The 17549-nt window shown below is 44.8% G+C and overlaps 1 protein-coding gene across 1 annotated transcript in view; it reads left to right on the forward strand.

Annotated features, from left to right (window-relative positions):
- Window positions 1–735: 735 nt before the first annotated feature.
- DRD3 (dopamine receptor D3) overlaps window positions 736–17549 on the forward strand; it is a gene marked incomplete at its 3' end in the record, with an annotated part of 37238 nt that continues 20424 nt past the window's right edge. The window contains 2 exon segments of the mRNA XM_082625041.1: window positions 736–1366; window positions 12636–12748. Of these exon segments, the coding sequence (XP_082481167.1) occupies window positions 1097–1366; window positions 12636–12748 (383 nt within the window). The 5' untranslated portion in view covers window positions 736–1096.

Genomic DNA, 17549 nt, shown 5'->3' on the forward strand with positions numbered 1-17549 from the left:
AGGAGACAAGGAGAGGGGCTGGGAAGCTAAGAGAAACAGACCAATCAGAGAAAAAGAGCTAAGACTTGCATAGCTTTCTAGGTGTCGGGCATGGCTGTCAATGTCTTCCCTATGTAATAGCTCATTTAATCTTCACAAAATCCCTGTGGGACGAGTTCCATTATTTCCCCCATTTTAGAGAGGAGGAAACTGAAGCTCAGAGAGGTGAAGTTACATGCCCAAGACCCCAGAGTTCGGAAGTGGTAGAGCTGGGATTCTAATCCTGCAACAGCTCCCCATCTCACTCAGAGTCCAAGCACGGTTCTTGCAATGGCCCAGCACGACCTCTCAACCTCAGACCCTTCCACTCTGCCCCTGCCTCACCCGGCTCTTTCCACTGGCCTCCCTGCTGTCCCTTCCACCTGCCAGCTGCCCTGTCTTTGTACCTACCATTCCTCCTGCTCGGCTATCAGCACAGTGGGCTTCCTCAGGTCCTCCAGGTCGTGACTCAACTGTCAGCATCTCCATGAGGGCTTCCTGCTTACCCAAGTACTCACACACACGCCATCCTCACCCTGTCCTCACCCCCTTCCCTAATTGTTTGTTCTCCAAAATACATGTCATCATCGAACATACCACATCTTGGATTTATCTTGTTTATTACTGTCCTCTCTGGAATGGAGGCTTCATGAGGGCAGGGATTTTTATCTATTTTTTTCATTGCTGTATATCCAGGGCTTAGAATAGTGCCCAGCATATAGAAAGTGCTCAACAAAATATTTATCGAATCAAAAAATCAAAAAGTGTACCCCGGGCTTCCCTGGTGGCACAGTGGTTGAGAGTCCGCCTGCCGATTCAGGGGACACGGGTTCGTGCCCCAGTCCGGGAGGATCCCACATGCCGCAGAGCAGCTGGGCCCGTGAGCCACGGCCGCTGAGCCTGCGCGTCCGGAGCCTGTGCTCCGCAACGGGAGAGGCCACAACAGTGAGAGGCTGGCGTACCGCAAAAAAAAAAAAACTACCCAAAGCAGCCAAGCTCCAAAGAGTCTGACTTGACCGACATTGTTTTCTATCTCCTCCCAGTAAACGTGTCGGGGTCCCTCCTCTCCCTCCGGGCTATGGCGCCTCTCAGCCAGCTGGGGGGCCACATCAACACCACGTGTGCGGCAGAGAACTCCACCGGGGCCAGCCGGGCCCGCCCACATGCCTACTACGCCCTCTCCTACTGCGTGCTCATCCTGGCCATCATCTTCGGAAATGGTCTGGTGTGTGTGGCCGTGCTGAAGGAACGGGCCCTGCAGACCACCACCAACTATCTGGTGGTGAGCCTGGCCGTGGCAGACCTGCTGGTGGCCACCTTGGTGATGCCCTGGGTGGTGTACCTGGAGGTGAGTAGGTCGCAAGTGCAAGCTGCCCATGTGACCGTGCTTGTCTTTGTCTTCTGTGAGGTCCTGGCATCTGGGGTCAGAATGCTCCCTGCCATGATCCAGGGTCTAGGGAGGGAAGGAGAGCTCCTGTCATTCTCCCTTTCACAAGGGACTTGAAGTTCCTGAGAGCAGCATTTTTCCAGCATCATTTGCCCATGTCAGAACCAGGGAGCTGGGAATGATTCTCTCCCCAGGCCTCCAGCATCCAGGTGACTGGACTTGAGTGATGGGACTTGTCCTAGAAATGCACTAGGCTTACTCTCTGTGCCAGTCATGTTGCGAAGACACAGGGGGTGGGGTGGGAGCAGTCCAGTGGCCATCCTCATCAGTGTTTCAATGTATATAGGGGTGGCGATGTGCAGGAGGCATGTAGGGGCAGAGGAATTAATTTTTAAAAAAACAATTTTCTTTTTTAACTGAATGAGAGGAAAAGAGAGCAAGAACAGTCTGCAGATAGATCAGACTTCTGATGGTTCAGTTGCCCTCGGACTCAGCATTTTCCTCCTGGGTACCAGCTTTCCACAGACTCTGCTTCCAAAGGAAAAGATCAAATTTATATTTTTGGTGCCTCCCTCACCAGTTAGATAATGCAGCAGACCCTGGAGAATTCTGCCGGAGAGAAACATTTCTTAAATGTGAAAGTATTTTCATCTGAAAGTGCAAAACAGAGTCAGGAGGTGATCAAGACAAAACATCCATTTGCTAACAAGGAAATCAGGGTGCCTACACCTGTTCAAGAAACAGATATTCCTACCAGGAAAACATGCAATTACTAAGGAGGTTTTTTTAAACCCTTAATATCCTATTAATATTTCTCCTCTGCACTGTGTATCATTCGAAAAAGGTATCCAATGAAAGCTCAAAATGATGCCATGATTAAGAGAAATTAAAATTCATCAAATTAATATCTCAGTTAATATTAATAGTGAAGATGACAGTTAATTAAGTATGACATATCACAGGAGAACAAAAACCTCGAACATAGACTGCTTAGGCAAGCAACCATATTAAAGAATGACTGGGAACTAAAATTAGACTTATGATCTCAATGGGGAGACATTAAGGAAAGAAATCAAGGAGATAGAAAAGGAAGGGAAAAGAATAAAAACAACTAGGCTGATTGGGATAGATTTAAAGGCTAAGGGAATACTCAGAGAAAAAAATATGCATTAATGTTTCCCAGTTAGGATTATCCTGATGTTAAAAGGTCTTGTAATTATCTTGACTTTTCTGTCAACCCAATTAGGCCGAGACATCCTTGAAGTCAGAAGCTATGTCTTTGTTCTTTTTTTCCCTGTAGTCCAAACATACTACCTGGCACATAATATGTACTAAATAAATATTTGATGTATGAATGATTAAATGAATCTGGTCTGCAATGTATGCATTAGATGGGCCATTTCTACTTATACCATCTGCAGCTACATCTATTGTTACAATGAACTATTTACTTTTATTTTATTTTTTAATGATGATACTGAAAAGTAGTTAGTAGTATATGATATTTCTGTTCAAGAGTGAGCAGACTTTAGGTGCTACAACCCAGTGTGGATGGATTAGTCAATGATTCAGAACATCACCACACCCTCTTCAAAAGTGTTTCTGTCCATCCCTATTCGTTACAAGGATTCTTAAGTCTGCCAGAAGGATGAATGTCAGAAAGAAAGGCAGGAAGAGAACCTTCACTCTGATAAGCATTTTAATTGCCTCTGAAATAAAACCAGGCTTTTGGTGTCTGTGCACTCAGGGCACTCATTGGCTGTCCATTTGTGATTGCTTCCAGGACTCTGAAGGGATTATACTGGAAAACCTCTGTAGCTACGGGTATAGGAGGTGGACATTGTGACCTTCTCACACTAGATACCCCTGGCATCCCCTTCTAGCCACACCTGCCAGTATGGGTGGTACGCCCACTCTACTGCTGAGCAGAGAGGAGCAACTGAGCAACAGAGGGCCAGCATAAAATCTTGCCAAAGGCCTTAGTGGACTCTCTGCAGGTTGTATCTATGGGTTTTCCCCTGTGAGAAGAGCTCTGGTGGAGCTCTTGTTTCCCCTCATTAAAACCAAGATGGCCTCTGTCCAACAGGTTATTTATAACAGGTAGGTATTCAGTAATCAAGAGTAGGTCACATAAGTTTAAAATCATACAAAAAAGATTTGGGGGAGCAGAGACATCTCTCCACTGGGAAATGGGCTTTGCGATCTCTTTTTGGTCCTACCCACTTGCTTCAAGGCTCTAGTAATTGCAGCCTAGTATCTCTTCATCACTTTCCCCAACAGTCAACTAAGGGTCTGTCTCAATAAAAGACAGAATAGGTAGCCATCATTAACAGAGAAGCAGTTAAGATAATAGAGGCTCTATTCCAAAGGATCAGGTCTCCCTATCCCACCCCAGTCTGTATATTTCCCTTAGTCTTAAATGCCTGCCTGCTTTCTGTGGACCTCAGAAGTAGACTGGGTGCTTTAACGAGAGAAAAGAGCACTTTGAGCTCTTAAAGTGATCGTGAATACATAAGTTCACGTGTCTCAGAGAAGAGCAAAAAGTGTAACTCTCACTAACTTGTCCTAATGATGAGTAGCTGGTCTAGTAATTAGAAGATCATACCACAGAGCTCCCTTGAAAAGAGGAAACGATGCAGTGTTGACCACAGAGACTGCTGGAGGTTTGAGGGCCCCCAGGAGGACAGAACAAACATGAGAAGAACACCATGAGGGGGCCAAATTAGCTGTCAAATTCCCAGCTTCCCGTGCTTTGATTTGAATGTATCCATCTTGTTTGAAGGGAATATTGGCTCACATTGGCCAGACCCCTTCCTTCAGAGGAAAACTGGCTCATATTGACAGACACCAGTATATATGAGTTATGAATGTTTTGTCTATAAATATTGGAAAATTTGACTCACTGTGGCTTAAACAAATAGGAGTTGCTTTTCTCACATAAACAGAATTCTGGAGGAAGGAGTTCTGTTGGTATTGGTTCAGCTGCTTCAGGTGTCATCAAGGACCAGACTCCCATTCTTTCTGTTCATCATCCTTGGCAAACTCACTTCCTCGTTCTAGTCACAAGAGGGCTGCCATAGCCCCAAGCTTCATGGCCATATTCAAAAGTAGGACAGGTGGGGACAGCAGAAAAAGAAAAAGTAAATAAAAGCCTTTTCCCTGGAGTGGCTTGAAGCATCTCCCTAAGGAACTTCATTTGTCTAAATGGCTACACCTGGAAGCTAAGGCCACTTTTAGATGCAAGGGAGGATAGAAAAGGAAAAGTGAAAATGTGGGTTTTATTAAAAAAGAAGATGTGGGGGTGATGTAGGCAATAAAATGTCATATAACTTTGTGCTTCTGCTGGAATTCACTGGGATGAATGTTATTCTGATGCAGGGTTGTGCTATGAGAAAGACTCAGAATTGGGAGTCAGAAGGCGTGGAGTTAAATGAATAAAATGAAAGTGACAACTACACTTTCCCTACCTCACAAGGTTGATTTAGGCTCAACTGTCATCAACGGAAAAAATGCTTCAATAACTAAAAAGCGTGATCAAGAAATATCTCAGTTTAGACAATTTTATTGTTAAGTAAAAGAAACCTTAACTCCGAGTGACTTAAACAATGAACAGAATGCATTGGTTCTCATACCAGCAAGTTTAAAAGTCCTGTGGTAGGGTGGACTGCAGGCACAATTTGAACAGGGCTCCAGTTCCATTTCTCTGCAGTTCTCTCAGCTCTGTCTTCTTCCATATACTGACCTTATCCACAGGCAAAGGGTAAGCTAGAGACCTCACATGTGTGCACCACACCATTCACAGCAAAAGAGAAAATCCATGTCCCAGAATTTCTAGTAGAAGTGTCAAGATGTACTTGGATTGGACTGGCTTATGGCACACGATTTTCTCTGAACTAATCACTGAATAGAATAGTCAGTTTAGCCTAGGTTATGTGTACCTTTCATAGAACACATCAACTGCTCAGGAATCTCAGGGATTCCCAGTGGAATCCAAGGACTATTGGAAAGAGGAAAGAAGACAGTCAGCAGGTATGCACCACAGTGGCCTTCGCTGGTACCATTCTCATCATGAAGGTACACAGAAGACTGGGCCTGGACAATATATTAAAAGGGACTAGCGGGAGCCAGTCACTGACCTTCTTCAGTTTCCTCAGTCCTCAGGCCTAGCAGAGAAGTTGAGGATAAGAGCCATGCAGGTGACCTCAGAGTAAATTATATTCCAGAGGGCCCTGGCCTGGCCATCTCTGTAATTCAGTTTGCAGCATTTTCATGAAAACTCTTTTCTGTTCTGTACCAAAGAGTTCTATCTCAGATTCCCTCTCAAGTTTTTAATTTCCTGCTCTAGAAGCTGCAGTCTGTTTGGAGCTCCCTCTCTAAGCACCAACATTCCATTTTGTTCCACTCGGTTAAGCACCTTTTGTGATGTTTCATACGCTTGTATCAGGGCAGAGAGGCAGCGTAGGCAACCAGGGGAACATTTAGAATACTAAACTCAGAGTACTTGGGTCCCAGTGTGGACTGGAGAAAAGATTTGAGGGTTAGGGAATATAAACAAGCAAAAAAGTGCCAAGTGGGTTCAGGCAGGGAAACTCGCCCTAGAGAGCCTGATTGAAGGTCAGAGAGTGATGGCGGGAAGAAGCAGTGTTGTTTGGGGAGACAGGTGCCTTTGGACTCGTAATGATATTGATTATTAAAAATAAAGACTTTTGGGCTTGTCTGGTGGCTCAGTGGTTGAGAGTCCACCTGCCGATGCAGGGGACACGGGTTCGTGACCCAGTCTGGGAAGATGTCACACGCTGCGGAGCGGCTGGGCCCGTGAGCCATGGCCGCTGAGCCTGCACGTCCGGAGCCTGTGCTCCGCAGCGGGAGAGGCCACAACAGTGAGAGGCCCGCGTACGGCAAAAATAAATAAATAAATAAATAAAGACTTTTTAAAGAAGAATTTTACCATTGTTCAAAAAACCCCAGATGATAGCAATTTAAAAGCTCCCTGCTGGAAAACAAAAGCAGGAGGTTCTCACAGTCTCTTCACCAAAGTCTGGATTTTGATGGAAGTCATAGACTATGAAAGCTGGAAGGGCTTGGAGAGTATTTCTGCTGTCATTTCTAAAGTATGATCCAACCTCAAGAAATTTCTGGCCACATCCCAGTGACCGGGATTCTCTGTGGGCATGGGCCTCAGGGTCTGCACTTTAAAAGAGCTCCTCCATGACTTTCATGAACCTAAACTTTGAGCTAAACCTTTATGACGGGGAGCTGCTTGTTCAAAATACAGACTGATGGGTGTACCCCAGATCTACCAAACTGGAATTTCTAGGGGTGGTCCTGAAAGTCTATAGCAATTGTAACAAGCCCTTAGTCCCAGGCCCATTCCCACCCCAGCTGATTTGTGCAGCCAGCTGGCCATCTGCTACAAACTGACAGGTAGGAACCACTAATCTGTAAAAACCCCATTTCACAGATGAGGAAATTGGGATTCAGAGAAGTGAAAAATCCTTATTTAGTACCCTATTTTGTCCCACAGCAATCCCATCCTGCAAAAAAAAAAAAGAAAAGAAAAGGAGGAAGGAAGGAAGGAAGGAAGGAAGGAGGGAGGGAGGGAGAATAAAAAGGATTTCAATTGTGGCAAACAAAAATGGAATGAAGAGGCTAATTAGAGAAGTAATTCCATCTTTGCTCCTTGGATATCTCCCCCAAACAACTAAAACTCCATCCCTTAGAACAGGAGTTCTTAACCTGGGGAGTCCATCAACTTGGATATAAATAAAATTACTTCTTTATTTTCACTAAACTGAAATTAAGCACTTCCTTCAATTATGAATGTCAGCATCAACCCACAGCAGAAGAAATCCTTATCATCCCCGATGGAAATCACAGGTATTTATATTTTCAAATCGCATTACAGTTTTTGCAGACCCCAAAATATCATTTACACTCATCAGTGCTTTGAAACTACTAGGTCTTGTCATTTAGTGCATTCTTAAAGAATCACATTTTTTTTTAAACTTTGGTAACTATATTTTGATATAATCACTATCCTTTGTGATCCACTGTATTTTATTTCATGCATTTAAAAACATTCTTCTGAGAAGGAACTATGAGGCCAAAGGCATCCAAGGGATAAAGAATGCTTAAGGAGCTCTAGAGACAACCATTTCTTTCTTTTTTTTCTTTGCGGTACGCGGGCCTCTCACTGTTATGGCCTCTCCCGTTGCGGAGCACAGGCTCCGGACGCGCAGGCTCAGCGGCCATGGCTCACGGGCCCAGCCACTCCGCGGCATGTGGGATCCTCCCGGAATGGGGCACAAACCCGTGTCCCCTGCAGGCAGACTCTCAACCACTGCGCCACCAGGGAAGCCCTCTTTCTTCATATATATATATATATATTTTTTTTTTTTAATTTTACTAAGGTACAGTTGAGTTACAATGTTGTGTTCATTTCTGCTGTACAGCAAAGTGACTCAGTTTTATATATATATATACGTATATATATATATATATACATATATATATATACATATATATATTCTTTAGGGACAAAGTCATGCCCCCACACCCGCTAGAGCCAGCATTTCCCAACCCTCTGAGGCAGCAAAAATCACTGGAGGTACTTATTATTCTGAGTAGGGCCTAAGAATCATTTTAACAAGAGCCTCAGGTGATTTCGGAAATGCTGCCTTATCAGAAAATTTGGGAAATGCTGCCTTAGGCTGTGTCTGTTGAAAATCAATAGCCAACTTCAGTACCTGAAGACACTCTTGCTTCTCCCACCTTCTGTATTGCCAAAGGGAGTTAGTTATATTCATTAGCAAGTGAGAGTAACACCATCTGGCCGCCGTTTAATTCCAAAGTGAGTTTTATTCATTAAAATTTAGGAAGAAGGTAGAATCATGTTTCTAAAAAGCCTTAAATCAATCAGATTTTTTTTTTGCTTCGCTTTACTTCTGCTTTAATTTCAAAAATCACTTTACCTTTCATGTTCTCCCAACACTCTGTAGTACTCATCTCACTGTCAGCACTTATCATACTGTATCATAGTTATTTTCTTAGCATCCATCTCCTGGGCCCTCAGTTCATCCCTTCTCATTCACACATGACTCCCCCTAACACACAGATATTATATTCTGAGGCCCTGGGAACAAAAACAGGTTTAATTCATTTCAGTACACCCACCCCAGCAAGGTATCAGCCCTATAATGGGCCCTCAGTGAACACCAGCTTTGTGGGTGGGTAGACGGACCAATGCCAACTCTTCTCCCTCCTATGATATGAGAATGGAGTTAAACTGTACACTTCCCGGAAGCAGCGTGTCGGGGTGCTGACCTCTGAGAGGCAAAATAGAGTAATGCTTGATATTAAGGGTTTGAAATTCCAGCTACTTTTTTTTTTTTTTTTTTTTTTTGCTGTACACGGGCCTCTCACTGTTGTGGCCTCTCCCGCTGTGGAGCACAGGCTCCAGACGCGCAGGCTCAGCAGCCATGGCTCACGGGCCCAGCCGCTCCGCGGCATGTGGGATCTTCCCGCACCGGGGCACGAACCCGTGTCCCCTGCATCAGCAGGCGGACTCTCAACCACTGTGCCACCAGGGAAGCCCCCAGCTACTTTTACTAGCTATGTGTCCTTAGGCAAATTATTCAACCCTTCTCAGACTCCATTTCTTTATCTATAAATTGGAAAGAACATTTACCTCATTTGGTGGCTGTAAGAGTTACTTAGCATGTTCTTGGCCCTTTCACTTCTTTATTGATCGTTCACTATTATTTACTTGGCGTGGAGGACTTAAGTATTTCCATTACACATCCCACCAATTAGGGAAAACCAAGTGATGGCACCTTAGCAGGAGTTACTTAAATTAGCTAATCAGGTTGTTTTCTTCTTGACACTTAGCTGAGATCAAGGAGTGAATGGGGATTTTGCTGGCAGAGTTGGAGACGGGATGAGAGGAGAGCCAGAATGGGGTAGCACAGTGGGGGCCTGGAAGCCAGAGGGCAGCTTGAGGGCTTTGGTCCTTAGGGGCTCAAGAAACCAGGGACCAAAGAAATCTGCCAGGTACATACTTTCACTAGGCCCCAAAGTCAGTAGCCCCCACTGTCTTGTGCTGTTTTTCTACAACCCTGGGATACAAGCAATCAGAAGGAGGTGTCTCATTCCCTAGAAGGGGGTTGATGTGGTCTGTCACACAAAAATCCTTGATGGCACATGGTTTTCTCCTTCTCCCTTGTGGCCACCCATTTCCATCCCTTTCCAACAGCTGCCCCCTCCTCGCCTGACACCCCCATACAGCAGGTGTGTAACAACCTACATTCCAGTGCCCCATCTGCCTCTATAGCCATGCCTCTCTGGGCAAGGTACTGAACCTCCCCAAGCCTTAGTTTCTTTCTCTGCAATGAAGATAACAATAGTCCTCTCTCACAGGACCATAATCAGCAATAGAGGCCATGTATGTAAAGTTCAGACATCGGTAATTATTAGTATTAACACAGATTATGTCAGAGACCATTCATTCTGTCAGAATATATTTGCAGGCTGGGCATTGCTCTAGGAGCCTGGATGCAGCAGCAAACAAGTAAAAGTCCCTGCTCCTATCAGGTTGATTAAGTTACAGTCATTTAATCTCCTATCAAATAAGTGTATAATTTGTCTTCAAAAAGCTTTAAAAGCATATACAGTTTTTAAAAATTCAGGTATCAAGTTATCAGAATCAATGTTTCAAAGTTATAGAACTTTCTGGAATGGGTTATATGGGTTGGTGACACACATAGATTGAGTTCTCAATAAATGTTAGCTTGTTTTAATGATATTAGGATCTCATGATGATCTCTAGTTACTTTATTTAAGAATGCCTTGCTTCTCCAGTTCTCTTCAAGAACAGGGCCTGAAGATCTTTTTTAAAAACCTCTTAAAACACGTAACAGGGCTTCTCTGGTGGTGCAATGGTTAAGAATCTGCCTGCCAATGCAGGGGACACAGGTTTGAGCCCTGGGCTGGTAAGATCCCACATGCCGCAAAGCAACTAAGCCCGTGCACCACAACTACTGAACCTGCGCTCTAGAGCCCGTGAGCCACGACTACTGAAGCCCGCACGCCTAGAGCCTGTGCTCCACAGCAAGAGAAGCCACTGCAATGAGAAGCCCACACACCCACAATGAAGAGTAGCCTCTGCTCACCGCAACTAGAGAAAGCCCACATGCAGCAATGAAGACCCAACAGGGTCAATAGATAAATGAAATAAATTGTTTTTAAAAATTTAAAGCACATAACATACCCTCCTCCAATGAACTAAGTATTAGGAGTTTCACAAGCACTTGTTTTATGATTGAATGAATGAACGAATGGACAAATGAGCAAACAAATGAACGAACATATAGGACAACCAGCAAGCCTGCAGTTTTCTATTGTTCTAATGATCCTCTCTCACCTACACTGTCCCCCAACATACGTACACAAACAGGCACTCACAATTTTGAAAAAAAAAAAGTGGTTTTCCCCAATTTAAGACATAAATTGCATAGTAAACATACGTTAAAAGAGATTTAGTATACAAATTTCACCTTTTGCAAGAAGCTTTTACAGCATACAACTGTCCTATGGATTGAGCAAAACCATCTTCTATTCTCCCGGTTCCTCTCATTGTGTTATACTATACATTGTGTTAGACTATACATGTAACTTTAAAAAAGTTTTCATTCTCAGAATTCCTTTAAAATTCATATTAAGTTTTTATTTACATACAGCCAAATGGTTGGACTAAAAGAGAGAAAGTAAATCCACAACTAAATGAACAAAAATGATGACTTCATCACTAGTTTGAACTTTTCATTGTTGCTTTCAAACAAAATATTTTCGGTCAGAGTTTCTCATAGTAGAGCTTGGAAATGACCAAATATAGGGAAAAGATCAAATGCTGAAAAGGAAATAAATCTAAGGGGAAAGAAATTAGTAGGGAAGGGGAAAGAGAGAGAGCCTTTCAGGAACTTGCATTAGTGCCATAAAACAATGATGTATAGTCAGGTGGCCTGGTGATATAACCAGCATCTTGGATGAGAAAAATTAGACAGAGGGCCAACAGCATCTTTATGCACTATTTTTTGTAGCTTTTTTCCTTGAGAACCTACTTCAGAGGCTACTGTACCTATGTTTCACTCCCTTTTCTCTTGAATAGCCATTGGGCCTGCCCAGCAGAGGTAACATGAACACCCAGCTACAGCCTGAGGTACAAAGCTTCACAGGTTTCCCCTTGAGAACCATGGTGCCCAAGAATGGCAGCCCCAAGAGCAGGAAGCTGGCAAATGCACAAAAGCCTCGGGGCCCCAAGAGTGGCATTTGTGGATGAAAGTGATAATCTCCCTAGCATATCGCTCTGGCTCAATTAGGTAATGTAAAAAAATTTTTTAATAAAATAGAAATGTGCTAGAATATAACTTAAATTACCTAAATTCCTGACTTACTTATAAGTGTTACTCAGAGGAGTTATGGAGCTTGGAACACACATGTAAATGCGTGAGGTCAGAACCATCCTCAGTGATTCCGTGAATAGTAAAGAGGATCTGGGCCCCTTTCCAATGCCCTGGACACACCTTCCCCCGACCTCTTGGTGAGTGAGACCATGGTGACGAAGGCAGGCACACCGGCACAGATTTATTTTACATAGGCTTTTATAGATGTTGTTAAAGCTTCAAAACCGGAAGCCAGATAGATTTTCATTTTGGAGGTAAGTTTTATGAAAAATGTGTTCTCAGTTTATTTCCTGGTATATGGTGAGCTCTCCACTGGGCGGAGGGCTTCAGAGAGGCAGTTTTGGCACGGCGCACACATCTGGCAGTCACCCAAGTTCTTTTACTCCCAGCTGTGCATCTATGGGCGTTATCACTTAATTACGATGAGCTTTAGTTGCCTCCTGGGTTTGAACCAGATCAGCAATTCACAAACCTTGGTGTGATGGGAGACAGGGGCGTTTATTTATTTAAAAATGAAGATTCATGGACCCCAGATCCAGAGACTGTGACTCAGGAGGTCTAAGGAAGGGTTCAGAAATCTACATCTTTAATGAGCACCCCACTGTGGACCACACTTTGAGAAATGCTGGACTAATTGATTTGGAAGATCCCTTCCAGCACTAACATTCTATGGATTTGTCCTTTCAGGGCAGCCTAGGGAAGGCGGTAGAGTCGAGTGGGTTGCTGTCTCTTCGCTGTGGGGAAACACTAACATCCTTGTCTCTGATACCCAGGTGACAGGTGGAGTCTGGAATTTCAGCCGAGTTTGCTGTGATGTTTTCGTCACTCTGGATGTCATGATGTGTACAGCCAGCATCCTGAACCTCTGTGCCATCAGCATCGACAGGTAAGGCTGGGCTTCCCTTCCAGACTTAGGAGAGAGGTGGCCTAGGTCAGGTGGTGAGGGAAACCACCTAGGGAAGCTGCTCTTGCTATATTCAAGGCACAGGCTTTGCATCTGAGGGCACTGGGGTCACTGCCATGTACAACTTAACTCTGAGACATTTTCTTTTCTTTTTCTTTTAAGCGATGGTTTGTAGGTGAGAGGAAACTCCTGTGACAGGAGAGAAATAACTATCCTATAAGCTTTCCTTTCCCCCAGAGGATTCTGGTTTTGCTTTTCCACCACCCTTGGGGCTTTTGTGATTCCTAATTTTTTGTGGGGAGAAAAGGTGAGGGGGACAAAGAGGTGAGATGAGCTGACACAGTTAGGAGACACTGTTCCTGTTGTTATTGTGTTTTGGTAAAGGGAGGGAGATAGAGAGAGCAGGGGCAAAAGATAGAGAGGGGAGAGAAAAGCTTGCGAGCTTGGGAGTACCTGTGAGGAGGGAGAGAGGAGTGGAGAATGGTAATTTTAGAAAATGTGGCTGTGCCCTATTTATTTATTTCCTTCATAGAGTTTAAGAAGAACAATGTTTTTTAGAATTGCCTTTTGGTGGCTGGAGTGGATTTCTGTGATTTTGACTAGAGCCTTTGTGTGTTCCACCAGAGTAACATCATTCTCTATCCCTAAGAGTGTACCGCCTTGGCTCTGGGGACCTCTGTTCCTCTCTTCCCCTCTCTTTCAGTTTCCTCTCCTCTTTCCCTTTCCCCTCCCTGAGTCTTAGATCTGCCATGGCTCCCAAGGACATCTGCAGGCCCACTGAGCGCCCTGGGGAAAGGAAGTCGTTTTCGAGCTTATGGCCCCTGTTGCCAGTCAAGAGCCTCCAATCTTCCCTTCTCCGAGTCCCCGTCTACCTCTTCTTTTCCTACAGTCTCTCCCAGGAATATTATCCATCCACTCCATAGCTCCAACAGGTGACCCCAAATAAAATCTGCCATCTATTGGGAATTTAGCACATCGCGCTAAGGCACGACAAAGCCTTAACTCACTTCCTCTTCACAACTCTCAGGTACTCTTACTATCTTCATTTCCAGCTTCTCAGACTAATTAAGGAATTTGCACAGTCACACAGCTGAGAAGAAGCAGTGCCAGGATTTGAATTCATGTCTATCTGACTCCAAGTTAACAATCTTAGACTTTGTGCTAAGGCTCCTCAAATCTCCAGCCTCACCCCTAATTTCTCCCCTGATATCCAGACCACATTACTTCCTGGATATACCACTGGCTCCTACAAGGCAAAATGTTAAAAACCAAACCATCAAAGCATCACAGCACCAAACCATCTTGACTTGATGATCTCTTACTGACAACATCTTTCTTCTGAAAACTTGGATTTTGTTCAAATCCTTTCTCTTCCTCATCTCCCACATCTAAGCAATCAATGCTTACAGACTCTCTTTCTGAAATGCTTTCTAAATGTGACCCATCTTTCCCTTCTTACCTCACCTGCTTATTGGGGGCTCCTATGACCTCCCACCTAGACTTCTGCCACAGCCTCCTAATTGGCCCTTCAACCACTCTCAGAATTATTCCCCCAGAAGTAAAGCCCGAATGTCTATTGCCCTACTCAAAACCCTTCAGTGTCTCTCTGGCCTGTGGAATAAAAACTGAAGTTACCTTCACAGCCTAAGATTCAAAGTTTTCCACAATATGGCCTCACGTTACTTTTTCAATCTCATCCCTTTCTGGGTTGCCCTCTAGCCCTCTCATGCTCCAAGGCCGATCACACTGGCCCCCTTTTCCGTGAAGCCCTTCCAAATGTCTACAGCTTAATTCAGTCACCCCTGTACTCTCACAGTGCTTCCTCTGTAACCATGTTGTGGCATCTCCAGGCTCCCTTTGCAGGAGTCCTAATACACGTCCTCCTCACGTGCCCAAGTGTGACATTCACATGACCCACTGTTGTGCCCTCTGTATCAACAACCCTAAACTTCCTTGCATGTGTGTAACCAAAGAATGGGCATGAAAACCCTATCCTCTAGTGATACTGCAAACCCAACCAGTCAACTCGGTGGGCTTTGACTTTTATCATTTGCTTGGCTATCACTTGACTTTTATTACTTGATTGGCTAGCCTGAGAAGGAAAATTAAAGAACGTGTCCATAATGCTGAAACTAATACCATTAAAGAATGTGTTAAAAATAAAGGGATACAGTTGCATAACTGTAAATATACCCCAAAAATCCACATTGATATTTATACTTAGATGAATTGTGTGGTATGCAAATTATATCTTGATAAAGCTGTTAAAAAGTGAAGGGATAGTTAGTGACTTTATAATATTTTTAGCTCTCTGAGAACAGAATTCCTCCAATAACATCTAAGTCATTTGTGTGATTTCCTGACATTTAGTACATGTTTTAGTACATGTTTTCAGAAATATATCATTTACAGAAGTAACAGACTGCATCTGGTTTGCTATATCATCACCTCCACCACCCCAAACTATTATATTATCCTAGTTCCTCATTACCTGTGAATCTCCCTGCTGTGCCTATTACAGAGCTTTGAACAAGGAATATTAAACCAGGGAATTTCCCTGGCGGTCCAGTGGTTAGGGCTCCACGCTTTCACTGCCGAGGGCACAGGTTCAGTCCCTGGTAAGGGAACTAAGATTCCGCAAGCCACCTGGCGCGGCCAAAAGAAAAAGGGAATATTAACTGAATCCTGAATCCGGTGGTCCCTGCCTGAGGGTAGCCAATGCTTATACCACAAATATGCACCTTCAGAAAGGACAAGAGAGAGGAGGATCAGATCAGCCTTGGAGGAGGGAGGGAAGAACTGTATAAAGAGACCTTCTAGAAGAGGGTCTGGGACAGCCCCCTCCCAGCCTTCCAGTTCCGACCCTACCCTCTACCATCTTGGAAAGTGTGCCTATACACTCCACCCACACACATTCTCACACATGCGGCTGGCAGGTGAGGCTGTGCACTGGAGTGTGGGAACTGAATTCAGACAAGGGCTGCATTGCCAAGCCTTGAGTAAACCAAGATAGGGCGCCCTTTACCAGCCAGGAGAGGGTATCTTTTTGTAACTTGCACAAAAGCACCATTTTGCTGGCAGTGGTCATGCTTAACACACACTTCTACTTGCACCACCAAGTAGATACAACCAACAAGAACAAACCTTGAACTGGCTTCTGTCCCATATGGGGAGAACTCCCAGAATGCATAGCATTCACCTACCTGCAACCTGAGGAACAAGTCCTGCCTTAGACCGCAAAGGACAAGGATGCACCCCTCTTGGCCTGTAGGTCTATAGGAACCAATCCTCACCAAACTTCAAAATGGAGCCTCCTTTCTCTTCTAGGACTGAAAATAGGCCTTGGAAAAGCCGTCTCCATTATCCTTCACAGCAGTTTGCAGTACACAGCATTAAATTCTGTTCATGGGATGCCAAATGGTTGGTCAATTCATTAAAAATGCAGTCATTCATGCAGACCTTTGGTCTTCACACAATGCTAGTCACCCGTCTGACAAACTTGACCAAATGGATTCAGCATTTTTTGGTCATGAAGCCCTGATCAGTAATAACAGGGTGGTAAGAGATAGGAAAGAAAAGGAAATGATAAAAGGGTTTTTGAAAGCAAGTAATGCCATTGTCATTAGATTCGTAGGCATAGCTCTGGATGTTGGGATTAATGCCGCCTTTTCTTTTATAAAAAGCAGAGTGGGTGAGCACAACCCCCTAACCCGCCCTTGGCTCCTTGCCTCCCAGTAGGCCAGCCCCCTCCTGCCACATCCTGGGTCAGAACTAACTCAGGGAGAGGGCTGAGAAAGTGTCAAAGGAGCAGGACAAGATCCGAGCAAGCGGTGAGAATTCGAGTCCTCCGCAAGGAGCCCAGGGATAATGCAACCAAATTCATTCACCAGGGAGTTCTTTAAGTGGCTCTCAAACGGCACCCATCACATAGGCAAGCCTCCGCGTCTCTGCAGCGAGCACAATAGGTACCAGATGAGTCACAGGCACCTTGGATTTTTAGTTTGCATCTAAATAAGCACTTTATATTTGCAAAGGGCTTTCCAGTCATTTGCAAAAAGCTTTCTCCTTCAACCATTCCGTGAGGGGAGTCCACAGAACTAAAGATTTATTGAGCCCCCTGTCTGACCAAATAAAAGGTGGTGAAAAGCAGCCCTCACAGAGCTCGGGGGCTCATTAAACCCAGGCGGGGAGTTAGACTCAGGTCCTCCCACCCAGCCCAGCCTCCTTCCTCCCCCACTGCCGCTTCCCTGGGACGCACCTTCCTCAGTACACACACACACACACACACACACACACACACACCTCCCACTTGGGGACAGGGCCCCAAGCAGAGGTCGAATTCTGTGAGGATCCTGAAAACTTCAGCAGAGTGACAAGCCCACGAACCCCCGTCACAGAATTGGGAGTCGTAAGGGGCGTTAGAGTTTAACTCATTTATGCAGAAATGAGTTAAACTAAATGCCCCCACGGGGACCCGTAGCCTCTTAGGTCTGAAACTAGAACCTGGGTCTCCCAACTCCCACACCACCGGTCTGGCCCCTTCATTGGTGGAGGCGGGGATGGGACACCGAGGGAGGGGCCTCTGGCCATGCCAGCGCCCAGTTCTCTAGGTGCTATTTCCTTGGACTAAACCAGTCACATTTGCTTTGTCTTCAATGCCCTGGCTACCTCTGTGCTAATCCTAACTTGAGTGAATCTAAAGGCAACAGCGGTAGAAATAGCTACCATTTCTTTAGCATGTACTACGTGCCGGGCACCAAGAGCTTGTCATTATCGCTAACGC

Source organism: Mesoplodon mirus, assembly GCF_964341445.2.
Source record: "Mesoplodon mirus genome assembly, chromosome: 6".
NCBI classification, from domain to species: domain Eukaryota; kingdom Metazoa; phylum Chordata; class Mammalia; order Artiodactyla; family Ziphiidae; genus Mesoplodon; species Mesoplodon mirus.